The sequence below is a fragment of the Columba livia genome, chromosome 2, assembly GCF_036013475.1.
Source record: "Columba livia isolate bColLiv1 breed racing homer chromosome 2, bColLiv1.pat.W.v2, whole genome shotgun sequence".
NCBI lineage: Eukaryota > Metazoa > Chordata > Aves > Columbiformes > Columbidae > Columba > Columba livia.
Genome location: NC_088603.1, coordinates 148,297,230 through 148,316,533, shown reverse-complemented (window position 1 = coordinate 148,316,533; position 19,304 = coordinate 148,297,230). Strand labels below are relative to the sequence as shown.

The 19,304-nt window shown below is 39.0% G+C and overlaps 1 protein-coding gene across 16 annotated transcripts in view; it reads left to right on the top strand.

Annotated features, from left to right (window-relative positions):
- Window positions 1-19,304, top strand: part of ENPP2 (ectonucleotide pyrophosphatase/phosphodiesterase 2) — a 69,296-nt gene that overhangs the window by 30,903 nt on the left and 19,089 nt on the right. For 9 of the 16 annotated variants that reach the window (XM_065054318.1, XM_021294247.2, XM_065054324.1 and 6 more), the window contains exons 9-13: window positions 5,819-5,874; window positions 7,871-7,936; window positions 8,670-8,742; window positions 17,264-17,375; window positions 18,892-19,017. In XM_065054318.1, coding sequence (XP_064910390.1) covers window positions 5,819-5,874; window positions 7,871-7,936; window positions 8,670-8,742; window positions 17,264-17,375; window positions 18,892-19,017 — 433 coding nt within the window. Of the gene's footprint in view, window positions 1-5,818; window positions 5,875-7,870; window positions 7,937-8,669; window positions 8,743-13,498; window positions 13,655-17,263; window positions 17,376-18,891; window positions 19,018-19,304 lie in introns of all 16 variants that reach the window. The other 7 variants (XM_065054317.1, XM_065054316.1, XM_065054319.1 and 4 more) reach the window with 1 other exon arrangement.

The following is a 19,304-nucleotide window of genomic DNA, read 5'->3' as shown; positions in this document are numbered from 1 at the left end:
TTCAATAAAGTTGTTGAGTTGTTGAGGTAATCCCTAAAAAGGGCCATGACATGACGTTCTTAGGTAAGTGACAGCATGTTGAGAAGCTGTATGCCTGTAGACACTGATTGCTACACATCTTAACTGGATATTCCTTATTTTTATATAGATTTCATGTTCTATATCTATCTTTGGGAAAAAAAAAACATGTTGCTTTCCCGTTTATTGGAAACTTATTGGTTTTGACTAATGATAACATGAAAATAAGAAGTTCTTTCTGTACCGGCTTAGTCAGCCTGAACGTTGATGGGATAGTTATATCTGAGGAGCTCAGGCTCTGCAGAAAGCTGTCATCTGCCTTTTTGTCCTGAACGCATTTTGCAATCACTTTGTCAATTGGTGGGGGAAGCAGAAGGAAACATGTCTATAATTGTCTAAGTATTTATTTTTGTCTAGCTTGAGCCATGAACAAGCAACAGGGCTTGTTGAGTTTGCCTAATTATTTAATAGGCTTCCCGTACCAAAATCTTCTGTCTAGGCAAGAAGGCAATGCTTAGTTTTCAAAGCTGTGAGTTTGCTTTTGTTCTGAGTAAGGAGTGTGGAAGTGGCTCCTCTATGTTTTACCTTGTTAACAGGACAAATTGCAAGTGGTGCAGGAGTGTAACATTTGGCACCACCCTGGTAGCAATTCTGCATGTTTGCACCAATCTGGTATGCATTTCTTCACCTGGGAAATTGCTGTAGTTTCCCCCTTTCCACCTTTACCTGGACGTGGAAGGGATTTCCCATTTGTGCATTCCCAGCTCTCTGCCACAGAGGGTGTACGTGCTTCCTCTGCTCCTGGCATGAATCTCCTTCCCTGGCTGGCGGGCACAAGCATGTTTGCACAACTCAGCCCAAGGGCTGGACTTCAGAGCCATCCCTCCCATCAGCCCTGACCTGAAATGAGCTGCTGCTGGTCCTTCCATAGTGCAACAAATACGGGGCAGCCTTTGTGAAGGTGTGGGCTCTTCTTTATTCATGGAAGATTAGAAGTAGAGAGGTGCCCCTCTTTCTGTGCAGGTTATCGAAGACAACAGGTATCTTGAATAACTCTGTGTAGTGTCTGTGTGCAAAGTTGTCTAGTGGTAAGAAGGGAGAATTCAGGATTTCCATGTTCCATATGACATTGCCACCTCAATAGTGCTTAGCCTGTCTATTCCTATCAATAAATAAAGGAGAAGAATTGTAGTCAGTCAATGCAGAGGATATAAAAATGACAGTAATTCAACTCACAGGATATGTTTCATATACATCTAGAAAAACATGTGTATTATTTGCCAGTGTACTAGGGCTGAATTTGTGGGCCCATAATTTAACAGGTCTTTCTGCATTGGAAAAGTTAGATATTTGCTAATTCCTTTGTTGTGGTATGAAGACAGAGTAGTTAATCTTTTTTTTTTTTTTTTTAAATATTTATTCTCCTTCTCTCTGCTTAAGCAAATTAATTCAGAAATATGGTCTTTATATAGCTTGCAATGCAATGAGGCTTGTCCCATATGCAAACCAGGGGTGTACATCTGACAGAGTTAAACAGTTGACTATAAAATTCTAACACATTAACAGTTAAAACCAACATATTTACATATGACAAATAAATTACATAAGCTCACAAATGGTACTGACCTTGCAGCACCTAACACAGCAAACTTGATAAGTGACCTGAACAGATGTGACCAGTCGTAGAGCGTATATAGCACATTGCATTTACTTGCTCAGTACTGGAACATCTAGGATTAATTAACTTTCAGGCTGTGACTCAAGCCAACAGAGAGGAAATAGAATAACTCTTGTTTCCTTCTTAATTTTGGTTGTTTTGAGTAGACAAGGTTGAGAGGGCATCAGCTAACTATTTTTTTTTCCCCTATTCTACATTGGCTGATAGCATAGACCCATGTTAGCCTGCAAGAAGTATGACTTGTAGTTTGAGTTGCAAAACAACAAATTTAAAGACAGTGAGAGATGTTCACTGGTGATTAGGCTGCAGTAACCGTTTGCCACGCTTTTCTGCTACAGTTGCTGTCCTATAGCTGATGGTAGTAAGGAAACTTATGTTCTCCTATCAGCTGCTCCAGTCCGTTATGTAATTTTATCTAGCCTGTAAAGGGTCTGGCTAACCAAGGGCACTTCTAGTAGAGACTGCTACCACTAGATTCATCAGCAGTCACAATTCTAAAACACTGGAAATTTGATTTAAAGCTTGTTCAATGCAGATAGAAATTCTTCTACCTAGATGACTGCTGCTTATCTGCATGCTTAAAGATGACTTTGCAAGTGTACCGTTATGAGTAGCAGCTTAAGGTATGATGTTAAGTAGTGTTGAATGTTCTTATTTTCATTTGAAATAAACCAAAGGTGTGAATTTTTTTTTTTTTTTTAAAAAAATAATAAAAGGAGAGGGGAAGGTCCAGTAGCATTTTGTTGTAACCATGAGCTGAACCAAGAGTTACCTGGAAAACTAAGGATGGAGTCATTCAGGCTCACTTCTCAGATGTTGTTTAGAGTTTGACTTCAGTGGATCACTGTCTTTGCTGTTGAGCTCATTTTGAGTGCAGCAGATACGTGTCCTCATCCAAACACTGATGCCAATGCAAATGACTGGGGAGCAGGGAGGGTGCAGTTTTTCCCTGTCTGAAGTCAGCCTGGGTGCCTCTGAATTTCTCTCCTTTACTGCTCACTTGGGAGTGCCCAGTTAGGAGTGATCTCCACTTGCATTGCTCCTGGTTCAGAAAGGTGTTCACGCTGTTTTCACATGGCACTCATGAAGCACACTTTATGCTTGTCAGGAATGAAAAAATAGCTGCCACCTTCTTGCAGGCATGCTGGGTACCTTGGCAATGAACATACGGCCTAATTATTCATCTGTCAAGATGACTGCAGTTTTACTTGATTGGCCTTTTGGCACATGCTTGAAAACACTGCCTAAATAGACAGAGTCATGGGTGATTTCAGCAGTGCTAAGTCAGGAGCAGCACAGAACTGGGCTGATTTGGCCAAAAAGGCAGGCAGGACCACTTGGACTTGTGCAAACCAAAGCACTAGAAAGTCAAGCTAGAGTCAGATGCTGAAATCCAAATACTGAATTCCTTGGACTTAGTTTATTAGTACCTTCCCAAACATAGCTGCAAAATCACTTAAACCTTGCAGGAACACAAACACTTTCAAAGCGAAAAAAAAATCGGTTGCAGCTCTGCAGGGACAATGGTTTTCCAAGTACAGCAAGACTGAAAAGTGTAACAGCAGTGGAGCTGACACTGCTCATGCTAAATTTGTACTTGAACTCTTTTATCTGCCTGATGGGGTTCTACTCTAGGAATAAATCTGCAATGCAAAGGAAAACAAAATTGCTTTAATTGTGGGCCCCTTTTCACCTGGGAAACACATGAAACACTAAAGAACATGAAGTAGCTCCTGCCCTAGTTAGGTAGAGGTCCAGGCTGAAGTTATATATCCTGTGCTGATTTATATGATACAAACAAGCCTGTGGATGCATCCTTGCATTGCACTCACACTTCTCACTGCAGCATGTGGGCTAAAACAAAAAGAAGGAAGATTCAGGCTAGACACGAGGAAGACATTTTTCACAATGAGGGTGGTGAAACAGTGAACAAGTTGCCCAAAGAGGTGGTAGATGCCCCATCCCTGGAGATATCCCAGGCCAGGCTGGGTGGGGCTCTGGGCAACCTGATCTGGTTGAAGATGTTCCTGTTCATGGCAGGGGGTTTGGACTAGGTGAGCTTTAAATTTCCCTTCTGACCCAAACTATTCTATGATTCTGTTATCAGTGGGTTGTAAGCACACTTCCTCGTCTCTGCTTTTCACCTGCATCCTTCTGTCCTGACAGGGCCAGTATTATGCGACCATTTCAAGACAATATCCCTGGGGATATTGGGGGAAGAGGATATTTTGCAGCCACATCATGTTATGGTCAATGTCACCATGCAAACCCCAGTGCTGATGGAAATCTGGGGCTTTAAAGGCTGTGGGAGATGCCTGAGGGACTCCCCATTTTCTGGCAGCTTGAGCATAGATTTATGTGAACCAACCCTGAAATCAGACTTTTGAGGAGAAACACCTGAAAGCAGAGAAGGATGGGCTGCAAACCTGTGGTCACTCTGTTCTTTCTCTTCCTGCATATATTTAGTAAACCACCATTTCCGTAGAGTTACTACAGATATATTCTTCCCTGGAAAAGATGATACATTACCAAAAAGTCAGAATGCAATGAAAACAAAAGATCTTTTATAGCCATGATTTCAGTTTCACTGGATTGAGTCCAGTAAGATTTGGAAGAGTAGAAGATGAGAGATAAGGAGTATGTCCAGGGTGCTGGAAAGGAAAAGATGACCAGTTTTCCCATAAATAAGATAACATTCAAATTTAATTGCTGTTAAATATAGTCTCAGACTGTGCCAAATTTATTTCAATTTAGACTGATGCATTGGTAATTCAGGCACAATATTTGAATAATACATACCCAGATGACAGTTTATAAGTGCTTCTTGAACAAGGTTGAGGGTCTTAAAAGTATTTTCAGAAAGTTGATTTAAGGTAAACCAAAGATTTTGTAATTATTAAACAATAGAACTATGTTTTGGCCTAATTTTCTCATGAAACGGATAAATTGCAGTTTGCATAAATAATGGGAAGAAATAATCTAGTTGTGTACATAACGCTGGCCTTTAAGACATTACCTTTTTTAAAATGAGTTTTGATATAGTTTGGATAGTTCCTTGCAAGAGAAATTTAGTTCTGTAGAGCTACAAAGTGATATTGTTTGCTTTCCTTGATTGTTGACCTTTCTGACATTTGGTCATTCTCATTCCCCTGTCTTGTATAGATATTCATAGAATAGAAAGTAGAAAGAGGAGAGAGAAGAGAGAGAAAGGTAACATAGAAAATGAGGGGTACGGTGTGGCTTTCATTAGAGAAAGATCAAACAAACAAAGTATACTCTTGCTCGGAAAGAAATAAAGAGAGGGGAATATCATTAATGTTGTGTAGAAGTGGGAAGAGAAAGGATTAATAACCTGTTTAGTATCAGAACAGTACCATAACCCAGTGAAACTGTCAGGTTTAAACCAAACCAAAATAAAAATATGCTTGTGCAGTGTGTGACTACATTGTAGAACTTTCTGCTATAAACTGATTTATAGCCAGAAAAGTATATTGGATTTAAAAGATTGAAAAAAATTATTTGAAAAATTCATGGGGATTGATTACATCATTTCCATCAATTACCGCTTCAGGTGAGCTGAAAAAGTTCTTAAACATCTATGACAGAAGGGGTCCCTCCCTACTTCCTTGAGATCCCTGCTCACTCATCTGCGTTCTTGTTTTAGTACTCTTTTCTAACGCATTTTTTGTTGATGGCTGCTGATGGTAGAATATGGGGAAAGAAAGACGTTTATTCACATCTTGGTTAGTGTCAAGCCATGTTCTTACCCTACTGAGTATTCTCCAAAACTTGAATGCTAAAAGGCTCAGGTGAGTAATGGCTGGTTTTTGAAAATTAAATGGAACACTGGAGAAATTCCTCGCCATAAACCTTAACGCTTTGCGTTAAAAGCAACACTGGGATTTAGGGGTGAAAGTCTACAGGGCAGGACCTCATCCACTGCTACAGAATTTGCATAGGTTTGTCACTCCATGGGTTTGAATTAGGGACACAGGCTGAAAATTGCAATTTTTACTTCTAGGCTCTGGGTAGAAGAATGTGTCTTGATAACAGTTTCTTTTGATTTTTGAGGGTCATTAAAGATCTGAACACATTCTAATCTTCTTATACTTTCCTCATTAGATTTGGATTACTGCAGCCAAGCAAGGGGTGAAAGCTGGCACGTTCTTCTGGTCTGTGTAAGTGCCCTTTCTTTTCTGGAGATTTGTAACTAATATTTCAGAATTAATTTGATGCAAGTGTTTATTAAGTCATTTTTCTTACTCGAAGCATTCAGTAACTTGGAGACCATACTGGTAACCCTCCTTTATTTCACTTGTGCGATGTTTCTGATAACTAAAGCTGGTGCTACAGGTTGCTTCTTTAAGTTTGTACGCTGATTTTTAGCATTGTCCAAAGAAAATATGTGTGATTATGTGAAAAATTATTTAATTTCATGGTGTGTTGTTTTGCCTCCTTAGTGTTGCTAGCAATGTTTCCCAGTCCTCTGAGTGTTTGTGGAAGACTTTTTTATTGTCCTCTTCTGTCATCTGACATCAACAGCATAATCGACTCAAAAACCTGATTCAATTCATTTTACAATCCAGTCTGACCTTAGAGTTAGATATCCAGTTTCTCTTTCCTAAAAGACAGCCTTGAGAATCCTTGCTGTTCATTCTTTTATTTAATGATTCCAAATTATTTTCCCTTGTCTCAGCTAAGATGTACCTTCCTAACCAAAAATGAATGTATTTTTGTAATTTCCAAGTTCTGAAGAATTCATGGGGATCAATCTCTCTATTCCATTTTAGTGGCAGAACAGCAGGATCCAATAAAGTGGGCAAACTGTCAAGGTTGAAGTACTAGGGGGGTTTGCCTATTTTTTGCGATTCCTTTAGGAATAATACTCTTTGCTACTCCAAACATCATATGGCATTGGATTTGTCATATGAATGATATGTCATATGAATGGAAATATAAGGGAGTAAGACAGAAACTTCATGTATGAAAGAAATAAATATACCTTAAAACTGTATTATTTACTTTGGGACACAGAATATTTTTGGGAGAATTTTCAGGCAAACTCTTTTAGGAAAACAGAACTGTTGAAAACATCTTAGTCACAAATTACTTAATTGAAATAATGTTTGGGTTTTTTTGATATTGCACAACTAATAGAAATTTCAAAACTGGGCAATACCCGAGATTATTTTTCTGCTTTACGATATTACCTTGTTTGTAAATTTTAGCAAGTTCTCTGTGTAGTTGGAGACTAAAGACCACTGTTGTACAAGGTATTAAAAGCTAACTTGCCTCAAAATGGCTGTTGGCATCTCTGTTTATCAGATGTTTCCAAATAATGCTGAATTCAATTCAGCATGGTGAATCCAAGATGGTTGTGTTTGATTCCTGCCTTGGGATTCTGCTATTGATCTAGGAGAATCTGGACTGACTTTGCTTTTGTCTTAAAATAAGTGCGTGGTCTCTGGCCTGCCAAGCTTTCCTGAGATATCTGGAACTTTAACAGCTATTTGTAAGGTTAGTCACTCTCATAGCAAGAATTTGGCCTCAGCCGAGTAAGAAGTCTCAGGATACAAGCGGCAAAATGAGTCTGTTCTGCAAAGGGAGAAACTGTCAAAGCTGTGCAAGTCACTATGTGATGGCCTGATGTTTCAGATTGCTTCATTTTGATTTACCCCAGCCCAGCCCTCAGTTCAGTTACTATTAATTCAATGGGAACTTTTCCATTGTCTTCAAGATGACCAGAGCAGGATGGTTGTTTAAACCTGTACTGATGTGAGCAATTTAATGGTTTATACTCATGCCAGTCAATCAATGGTAACCCCATTGTGCATGAAGAAGGTTCATCTGGGTTAAAGCTGTGAGAATGCATCTTTATTCACTCATATTTTGAGCAGTTCAATTTACTGCCTTGAGCTCTGACTGCAGTTAAAAAAAAATAATAACCTTTTGTTGTTGTTGTTTTTGAATATGTGGACATCCAGGAGATCTTAAATTGCCTCTGTTTGCAAAATAAGAATCAGTATCAACCTAGAAATAAGATAGAGCATACTGAAAGCAATTGATGTTATTATGATTGATTTGAATCACGTCAGAATCAGTTCAAAGCAAGACTTTATTAATGCTTTTTGTATTCTATGATAACAAGGTATATTTTTGTATTTTGTGGTCCAGTGTCATCCCCCATGAGCGCCGAATATTAACAATACTGCAGTGGCTAACCCTTCCAGACAATGAAAGGTAATTCACTTATTGTCTTCTGCTGTTAGGTAACTGCTAGCTTGACTTCTCTTTAAAAGTACCTGGAAGAGTAAGGGGAAATTTAGTTCTAAAGATACGTTTTTGTCTATTACCTGCTGTCGCTGATTTAAGATTTTGGTTTGGGTTTTGAGTTTAGTTTTGTGGCATTTGTTTTTTTTTATTTGTTTATTTTTTAATCTCCACTTTTAAACATCAGCATTTTGTTTCTTCTCAATAAATCTATGGTATGAATTTATTCCTTATCAAGAAGCATTTAGTTTACATGGATTAACTCGGATTGTTCTTATCCTACTGAGTTTGTAAAGGTTTAACAGCCCCACAGGCAATGGCAGTTGCAGAACTGGACCCCGAGGACTGGGAAAATGTTAAGATTTTAATTAGGAGTATTTTGTAGCACACAAGTTCCCACATGCTGCTGGCTGCAAAGCTCAGGCGAGCTGCTGTTGTGATCTGTCCTACAAGACTTGGAAAGAACATGTGTCCTCAGATGGTGCCCCATGTGCCTCCCTGCATGTGTTCTTGGATTTAATAAAACTGTAGAACAACTAATTGCTTAATCATAGTGTGGAAACATGACTGAAAAACAGTTCTTTTTCCATAAAGCGAACTCTCATTGGAAGCTTGACTTGATTTGACTTGACCTAATAGGTATGTGGTTTTTTTGTTGTTGCTGAAGGAGAGTTATCCTGAACAAAACCTTGCTTTCTTTCAGGCCTTATGTTTATGCTTTCTACTCTGAGCAACCAGATGCTGCTGGCCACAGATACGGTCCTTTCAACTCAGAGGTTAGTACAGACTCTCTCCTGCAGAAAAAGCACGTGTCTCAGATACGTTTTTGGAATAATTGCCGCTGCTCAGGAGTATAATTTTTAGCAACATTTTTCCCCCGGTTTCTGCAGTATGCTTCCCCTCTGCCAGAGAAAGCAAAGTTATTGTCTAAAGGATTTATCATGTGGGATTCACTTCTGAGAGAAGGAACTGCCCGTGCCTTTCAGGAGGCTGCTTCTCTGTTGTATGATGATGCAAATGGAAAGATTTATTTGGCAAAGACAGGAGTGCAACAGCATAATTTAACTTTCCTCTAACAATTTATCCTTCTTAAAAGTAATAAAAATATAACACAGAAAATATTGAGGAAAAATGCAGAGGAGAAAAACCTTTGTTTAAAGCTGACAGCCTGCAGTAGCCAAAGTAATAATTCCAGTCTGTCATGAACTGTAAAAAGCTGCTATTTCCAGTCTCATATAGGCCCTATGGGGGTTCAGAAAGCTTTGCCAGTACTATTCCCTCAGGACAAGGCTGTTGAGTTTGGTTAAAGTTTTGAAGCACCATGAGGTATTTTAACAAAAAATTATGTGCAAAACACTACAGCGGTTTAACTCTTTCTTTGAGCTTAGGGTAGCTGCCTGGGACCAGTGCTTCCCTGCCAACAATGTCCAGGTGACAAGAACTTAAAGACTCTGCACTTGTCTGGGATTTGGGGGGAGGAAAAGTAAATTCTGCACCTGAATACCCTACTGCTTCAGGTGGCTTGGGGTTGGCATCTCTGATGATCTCTGACATCTGGCAAAGGTCTCCTAGTTTCAGTGCAAATGTATGCCTGCAGATTCCCATCACAAGACTTTGAGGTTTTATACATGCTTTAAAAGGGTACACAAAGTTTGCAAATCTTTGAGAACTGAAAAGCGTGTCAGAGACCTACTCTTTGGAAGGTGATACAAATCTCTCTGAGCAGCAGGGTACCCAGCAGTAGTTTCTTATTTGTTTAGTATACATCTGATAGCTGTTCTCTGCTGGAGAAGTGAGGAAAGAGAAGCAGCGTTAATCTTTTTTAATATGCTTGAGTTATTTGGGCTTTTTAAATAAGTTTACAGCAGTTATGAACTCGCTGTGGGTGTCAGCCCTGTTGGAGCAGCGTGACCTGTGGTCCCAGAGCAGCGAGTGTGAGGAATAGCTCCAAACCAGTGCTGAAACACCACAGTGGATAGGAAGTTGTCCTCCTTCTTCTGCATAAGCAGTAACTTAAACCTGCCAGCACTCTTGCTTAATTGACAGTGATTGGTATATATCTCTGTGTTTTCCCTTGGCTCAGAACAGGAGAGGTGTCTGACTCGGTAAAGCAAGGTATTGGTAATGAGAGCTCTCTGATTCATGGATATATTACTCAATGATGATTCACAGCTCCTCTTATTGAAGTGTTACAGATGTGTGGCTTATGACTGACAACTCTGATTTTATTTATCTGTAGACAACCATTTCCTTCTGAACAGAGTTGTGGGGCTCTTTCCCTGGACTTAACAGAGACTAAGAAGATGCTGGCATGACATCTGTCCTCTAAATTGTAGCCTTTTAACAAATCAGTTTAGCATCCAATGTGCTAATATAGTTTCAGGTTAATTATAAGTGTCTAAAGACTGATGTGTAAATGTATCATCATAGTAAAAGTCAATATAAAAGCAAAAAGCCCCCAAAGGCTCTTATTGTTTGGGGGATCTTTTGGATGGTTATCTGAAGGCTGACCTCTAATTGCAAAGCAAAGCCTAGGCTCTTAAAAAGTGTGAATTAGTAGCTTATGAAAGTTTTACAAATAAATTGATTTATGCTATTTGTGTTAAACACAAGAAGAGCATGAAATTGATTTTTAGCAAATTGAGAACAGACGAGTTAGCAGATGAGCATGGGTTTGCAGTTCAAACAGTGGCCATAACTTTGTGAATGGAAATTTAAATAAATGAATACAGCTGTGTAAGTATACAGACCCGGAGACTTGCTAGAGGCCCGGTTTCAGGATAGAAAAGCTAGGAAGTATTTTATATTATTTCTCTTGACACTGTTTTCAATATAATTTTAGGAGCTATAAAAGGTACATAAATCAGCTGGGAAGAAAGTCCTTAAAGGGATCCCTTGCAGCTGTTTCCTTGATACCAAGTGCACAACCTCCCTGTGAAATCATTCTTTTCTTGTATATAACTGGCAGCAGTTAGACAGTTGGAGTGCTTAATTTTCCTTCATGCAAAGGCAAATCAGCCAAACAACATTTGAAAACAAGCTCTTAATAATTCTGTGTTATATTTAAAATGACCTTTGTGTTTCTTTTTTTGAAGAGCGGATATTTTGTGCTGAATTTTTCTTGCTGAATTTAGTATCTTGAGGAATAGTTCTATGCATTGAAAACCTCAAAATCTTTCAAATGTCCATTAGAGTAAAGGGAATGTTTACTAGAGCTTATGATACCAAATAATGTTCTAAATGTATTTTAAATGTATCATATTAAAGGTCTAATGGCATCCATTCCTGATAATTTTCAGCTTCCAGACTTCAACAGATCACAAGTAGAGCTTCACAGGACATACATAATAGTCTATATGCAGAGTGTCTTGAAAACTGTAAATAAAGGGACTTAGAAGCACTTAAACTTTATTGGTGAATTGCCAGTGTTGTTGATATAAATGGAATACAGACCATGTCCAGTGTCCACTACTGTAACTTTGCATGTCTTCCAACATTATGAATTTTGGTGTAAAGTGCTTGATTGTTTAGGTTTAGGAGATTTTGGTCTGGTGGTGTTTTGTGGTTTGTTTGGTTGGTTTTTTGTTGTTGTTTTGTTGGGGTTTTTTGGTTGGTTGTTTTGGTTTTGGTTGGTTTTGGGTTTTTTTTTGTGGGACATGAATAACTTCTAAGAAGTATTTCAGTGGGTTCTATTACATTTCCAGGAATAGTTATGGGAGTTATCAAATATATGCTTGCTTTTGATTTACTTCTGCATTTTTTTCCTTCCCTCTGTGCTTCTGCAGTTGAACTCTGGTAGGTTGGTCCACCCGGGTCAAGAAGCAGAGCTTTGGCTGGCTAGTTACCCTTGTGATGTTACAGTTCTCTTCTGTAAGCGGGGAGAGATTAGTTTCCCTCCTCCATAACTCTGTTCTGACACTTCTCAAGCAAGACTAAGATTTGGCTGGTTAATAAGAACTTGGCTTTTTTTTTTTTTTTTTTTCTTCTCCTAGCTAACTTTTTTAAAAAATTAAATATTCTAGAAATATACTACCATAAGAGCTCTAAAACACATCCAAGTCTGGCATTGCTAAGCCGTTCCTGCTGCTCCTCTAACACACTATCTTGAGACGGCCGTTTCCAGTGTTCAGACCTGGGTGTCCTGCGCTCGCGTGTTTCTGCATTGTGGAGCTCGCTCTGAGCCGATTCTGGGACAGTAAAACGAGAATCCTTCCTTCCCCTGCCGCTCATCAGGACTGCACAAAGCTTGAAGCGTTTTAAAAACACAGAAAACTCTGGTGCTGCTTTATTAAAATGCCTTTCTGGAGAGAGATGAATGAGACTGGACTAGAAACTCCTTTCCAGCTGCTTGCCTTGGAAGCAATGAAACAGCATGGCAGATGGTAACATCCCCTTCCTCCCCTTCCCTGTTCACGTAGCTCTGTAACTGAACATCTGTGAGAAGCTAAGTACACGGAAGTTAAATATCATTGTAAATCTCCGACTCTTCTCAAGCCCACTCAGCATGCCCCATTATACGCAGCATATCGTAGTTACTGTCTCCTGATAGGCATCATCTATCAGAACTTCACATGCAATCCTGAGCAGTGCCAAGAGCCTGCAACTTTGTCAAAGTCAGTGAGAGTGGTATGGTTTAAAATTACAAGCAAGCTGATTAATTGGATAGTATTTTTTTCCAGTTACGTCTTATTTTTTTTCCCTTTTACAAGTCTGTCTCAGGTATTCGTGAATTTATGACCAATAATATTAGTTAATTAGATGCCACACTGGAAGTGCTAGGAAATTAAATTCTCAAATTGCTCGAAAAGCTGGTAACAAGGCATGTAGCAGTGCAGCTTTGTGCCCCTGCTCTGCCTTGCCCAGCTGAAGGATACAAGCTCCATGCTGAGACTCACCTTCGTAGCTTTGTCCTACAGACCTGCAGTCCCCAGAGAGTGGCTGGTGGGGTTCTGGTGATTCCAGTGGGGTGTATGGCCTGGCACACAATGGTGGCACCTGACAATGCTACTGCTGACACTGCTTCAGCCAAAAAGTGGGTGCAGGAGACCTTGCAGAAAGCCGTTTGGACAGAACAGGCTCTAGTACTCACTCATACCTGAACCATCATTCAAGTGAAATGTTGCGTTTCCAACAGCACCCTACCCCAGACACTCATTAAATTGTATGCAATGAATTTTACTTAAATTGAAATAGTTTATTTACTTTTGATAATGTTGATGGATTAATATTTGATCAATGATCCCCTCCATAGAACTATGTCTTTTCAAAACCAGAAGCCCCACCTATCTTCTGAAACACCAATTTCACTTGCTTTTATGCTGTCTGCTCTCATAACTGCTGTTCTGCTTTCAGTACAATTTAGTAGATTCCTCCTTAAAAAGAGATAGATCCTAAATTGTCCAAACCCCTGATTTTTTAGAAAGGCCACAGCATTTATGCTTCAGGATTATCTAGCACAGGTAGCTTTACTATCTGATGTGAGCCAAGACAGGCTTTTTTTCTGAGTCCAGACATCTCTCCCCGCCAGTACAGGAGAGTAGTTATGGCTCCCCTCTTACTCCGCCTAAGAGACCTAAGAGAAAGCTTCCTCCTAAGAGGAGACAGGAAAGACCAGTTGCAGCTCCAAAGGAAAGAAGAAGAAAAGTACATAGAGTGGATCAATATGCCGTGGAAGGTCGCCGGAAGAAAGTAAGTTTACATATGTTCCAAAATTTTATGATGGAAGTGCCACTTTTTAGGCACTACTCTAGCTTTGCTTTTTTCAACTTGGGAGTTCATTCTGTGCTTCAGGCTGAGATTTTTCAGACAAAACTTCTATAAATGTTCTGAAGGACCCAAAGGAAAGCAGCCAAACAAGACCAAACCTTCTGGGAGCTATGGTTTTCTTGTTTCAGACTCTGTTTGCACTAAGGAAAGTCATCTATATAATCTCTTTATATTTTTAAATCCAGCCATCAGCTGGAGGCAGTGTCAGATAAATCCCTGGGAAGACACTACCAGTGTTGCTAACCCTTCTGAGCTATTACAAATTCTGCAATATGTTGTAACCTGCTTAAGTCCCCAGCTCACGGAAGCCTGGTGATTATTTGAGATTCTGTGTCTAGACGTCGTGGTTGTGGAGAAGTCCTGAAAATGTGACTCAAAATCTGGAAGGGAAAGAACTTTTTAAAATTTTTTTTTTTAAAAAAATATATAAATATATCTTAAAGCCAGTTCGTGACTTTGGAGGGTAGAGGATTCTTGATTACATGATTTCTGGATGCTGTATTTGGAATACAAGTGGTACATAATCTGTTTGCACAAGAAAAAGATCAAATAGAAATTGCTTTGCTAGGCAAAGGTGCAAGTGGAGGAAAAGTATATTCCTCAGTGTATTGGCTTTCTCCATCTGGCACTAACAGCCTAGAAGGGGTCGTAGGCCACTTCAGTACTATATTAATTTCAGATATTTAACTAAGTAATTCAAAAAGTCTTCAAATAAACAAGCTAAATATTCATCCTTTAGGCTTTAAACAAAAGCCTTAACACTCACTGTATCCTACAAGAGGCTCTAATCACTCACCTCAATAGTTTTTTTTTGTGGGGGTTCTTTTTTGACTTGTTGCGTGACTCAACTAAAACCAGCTATTTTGAGACCAGTTCTTTAAAGGCATGGCAGACAGGAACACATTAAAAATTATCAGGTATAAGAAAACCGAATTTTTTCAGAGAACTTTTAACACAGATACATCTGAGAGGAGAACTGATAATGGCCATGGATGATATTGCCATTACTCATTAATTTGCCATTCCGAGTTATACCCTTCTGGCATGAAGTATAGCAGATAGCTTGACACATTCCTACCAATGTGAGCATATGCAACTCTTGCTTTTTTCCCTTTCTTCTTCTGGATAAAAAGGTTATCTAAAATGGGTCCCTAAAGGACTCTTCCTGATAAGTCAACAGTGAAAATTTATCACTATTATTTCAGGAAAAAAAATCCTACTATTACACAATAGTTCCCATCTTATCTGCAAGTTAATCTTCTGGTGCTGTTTGAGAGCAATCAAATATAGTACAGGCTGCATCCTACCAGTTGAGAAAAAAAAAGCAAGGATAGAATGAAATTCTTCCTTCCAATCAAGCTTCTTCTATGGGAAAACTCAAAAGAAAATTCAGTTGTGGTCTGTATGTCTCAGATGCCATACCCAATGCTTTCACAATAGTACCAACTCCTTCTTGTAGCACCATCTTAGATATCCATAGATCTTGAAAGATAAAATGTTTCTTTGCAGCCTTCCAAAGTCTTGATATCAATATATTAGGTGTAGAAAGAGTGGAAGAGTTTTATTTTTTATCAATAACTCTGCATCTGGGAAAGAACATGAGCTGCAAGAGTAGCACATCCACACGAAGAATCCTTGCCAGAATGTGCCACCTACAACCAGCCTTAGGCTGCGAAGGCCATTTTGGGAAGGATGTGAGAGAATCTTATAGCATAATGAAAGACTGCTGAATTTAAAAACTGAAGAGGGACAGAATGCAATGGGATGAATAAATATTGGTGAGGGCCTTTCTGAGAGTGGCTCTGAACACAGTCAAGCGGTAAAAACTGCAAAGTTGGAGGTTTGGGGTTTTTTTCGTGGTTTTCTGTGGGAGTTTCTTGTTTCTTTTAAGAACAGGATTTTTCATTTATATTGACTTTCTTACATTCCTAGAAATGTCTCTGCAGGTTTACAGATTAAATTGGTGAAGAGGGTAGCTAAACAAAATTACCATCGCTTGAACTCCTTGAAATCTCTGGAAGTATTGTTGCTTTATTTATTTTTTTTTTTTTAAAGAAGCTTCAAGCTTGCCGACACAAGTAAATATTAATGGGAAACCCATCTGGATTTGCAGCTTCCTTGAATAAGCTTTGGATTCTGAGTAAAAACTATATTTCCTTGTATGATTGATAATATACAAATAGAGTTCCACAAAAATAGAATTCCTAGTCATTGAAGAAATTCTTTGTATTTGAGAGTGGAAGAACGATGAAATAGACAATTTTCATTTTTTTCTAAACTCAAAATGTTTCAAAGTTTTAACTAAACTGACTACTTAGGCTTTCCTGAATTAAAATATTTCAAAATTTTACCCTTTGCCTGAACCACTTCCATATGTTGCAGAAACTGTTCCTCCTGTTCCCCACTGTGATTCCACCTCCCATGAGCCACTTCTCCATGTATTTATAGTGCCACATGGGAGATGATATTTCTTGTCTCATCTTGAAACCTGATTTGTTTAACATCCATCGCTTTATGACTTAGGTAGAGGGAGAATTTCTGAGCCATCTCATTCTGGGTCAAGCTAACGTGGTGTTTGTTTTTTCTTCTCAGAAAATTCTGCCAAAATCTAGTGTCTTTCTCATCCAAAATTTGTTAGCATTCTGTTTGTCGCTAGGAGGATGTTTTGTTGCAGATACTTGGACCCGCCAAATCAAACAGACAAGTGAGGAGAAGTTGGCATATAGTGACAAATGTTTTCTTCTCAAAGCCAAAACAAAATCAGAGCCCTCTGCCTAAAATATGACTTTAAAAAGTTTCCCTTCTATGTGCCATCTGGTAAAAAGAAATCTTTTATTTTCTTATAGCTGCAAACGCAATCTTGTGAATTTGTCTTGGTGTTTTCTGTTTTGTTTCTTGATGAAAAAGAAACTTAATTGAAGGAGTCGCAGTGCTGCATCCATGTCTGATGGGGCCTTCTGACAGTTTTGCCAAAAATGTCATCTGGGATGTTGAAAACTCTTGGCTTTGAAGCTGAAGAACGTTCCCTCTGAGCCCCGTGTGCTGCTCCAGTGACTTGCATGCTGTCATCCTCCTGTCAGGTGTCCTTCGAAGAAAATTTCATTAAGTGACTTTGCATACAAATGCCAAGTCCTAAGCTTCATTTCATGTTCACATAAAATAGCTTTTTTAAAATATACATCGAAATGTGTGGATAAGAAACAAACTGAACCCCAAAGTCACATGCATTTTTCTAATATCTATTCTTAGTTTTACCAAATGTACACATGTCCATGGGAGGCCTAGGATCAGCCATAAAGATCTCGTGCTTTCTTGTGTCAACGTCTCAGCAAGGTTTTCTCATGACGCAATCACAGTGTGGATCTAGGAAAGGAAATGCTACTACAATTGCAGGTGTAACAGCTCAGCCAAGGCTTTGCCTCTTGACCTGGATGGCCTGTCAGAGTTTTGCCAGAACACCTCCCTTTGTAGAGGAAAGGGGAATATTGCAATGACAGAATTAACTTATTTCCTTTCTGCATTTTTATACAGATGATGGTGAATCCCCTGAGGGAGATTGACAAGACAGTCGGACAGCTAATGGATGGACTGAAACAGTTGAAACTACATCGATGTGTCAATGTCATATTTGTTGGTGATCATGGTAAAATAAACAATATTATTTATCAGTATATAAATGCTTGAGCCATGTTGCTGTACATATAATAGGTGGCTTAAATGAAAGTTCCATTTAAGATATTTTTGCACTGATCTTTTTCTGGTAGTTTAAATCCCCTCAACCAGCCAGTTTGTGCAGACTGGCCACTCAGTTCACCTGTTAATTGTCATTGGAGGACACTTCTCTTTTATAAGAGTGATCTGGGTATTTACTGGCAGTGCTAACCTTTACTCATGCTTCTTTTGGTGTTTTCACAGTCTATTTTACAAACAGCTTAACATTATAGTAATGTGTGCAGTTTCTAAATTTCTTCAGTTCATTAATAATGATGAAATAAGTGCTTGAGTGTGACAAAACATACTTGGCAAAACTATTTTATAGTGAAGCTCTCATTGCATGTATCGGAAGGCTATAATGTGTATAGAGTAAACTTTTTGGCAGTTTTTATGGAAGGAAAATATTTAGTAGCACTGTTTTCCTTTTCATGAGGACAGGAGTAGGACTTGAGAGACATTTCCATGGCGGTTAGTGGGTCAAGTTATCCTACTACAAGAAAGACTGGAATACCTGTAAGGGACGGTGTCCAGCTTGGATGGAAAATGTCATCAAAATAATGGAGGAAGAAGGAAAGTGGTAAAAAGATATTTTGGGGTCAGATGGAGAGTCACCCAAAAGCAGAGATATTATTTGACAGGTCTCATTCTTTTGGACATCAGGAGTAACTTTACAGTAGAAGAAACAGTAAATACTAGCAACGTCGAAAAGAAAAAGCTGCAGATCTAAAGCTGCAGATCTAAAAGCTGCAGAAAGAAAAGCTGACCATGCTTGAGATAAACCTGTTTTTTTGCAAAACTTGTAAATGATGCTACCAAAGGTCCTGTTTTGTTTAGATCATTGGTTATGAAAGTCTCACAAGGACTGCTACATAAGCAATAAAATGGCATATGCCTTCTTTCTGGCTGTGGGGCGAGAAGGGTAAGGGACAGGAAGGATTTCCAGGGGAGGCAGTTTGGTGCAGAGAACTGCCTGTGACTGGCAATACATTCCTCCCCACCACAAACAGCTGTAGGAGAGAATTGTTTATCTGTGACTGCCTTAGAACAGACCACCAACAGACAATACCTTTTGTATGTGACTTCTCTTAAAATCCTTTGTTAAAAAAAAAAAATAAAAAAAATCCCAAATTAGTACATTAAACTAGAAACAGACAGATTTTTCCATGAGCTTAGTTTACAGTTGTGTCAGTGCACACATGGTATATATGGTGACTGTTTCTATGTCGTTGAGACTGGTATTTCTCTTGTGTAGGCAAGTACTAAAATCATCCCTAGTTTGGCTCCTGCCAGTGACTGGTGATGGAATTAGATGACTGGAAAGAACAAAAATAATATTAGTCATTCAAAATAAAAGAATACATAGGCTGATTGGGGTTGCTTTCTGTGCTGTTTTGGAAAACATGTTTGTTTTCCAGCTGGATTAATTTTGCATTTTCTTTCCACAGGGATGGAAGACACTACATGTGAAAGAACTGAATTTTTAAGCAACTATCTGACAAATGTGGAAGATATCATTTTGCTACCGGGATCTTTAGGCCGAATTCGCCCTAGGTCTAGCAATAACCTAAAATGTAAGTTAATTAAATTGTACCCCTTATGTCCTGAGAAATAGACTTCATCCCTTTCTTGGGCTGGTGCTGTCCAAAGGGTGTACATTCACAGTGTATTGGTGGGACATTGAGAGGGAAGCCCAGTGAAGACCACCCACTTGCCCCCTTCCCAGTCTGTAGTTTACAGACCCCGCAGTGGTAGAGCTGTGTCAAGTGAAGGGGGGACATGTTCTGGGTTAAACCCATCCTTTTACAGCAAGGAATGGGATCTCTTGAAGCCAGTTTCACATGCCAATTAACATGTCATT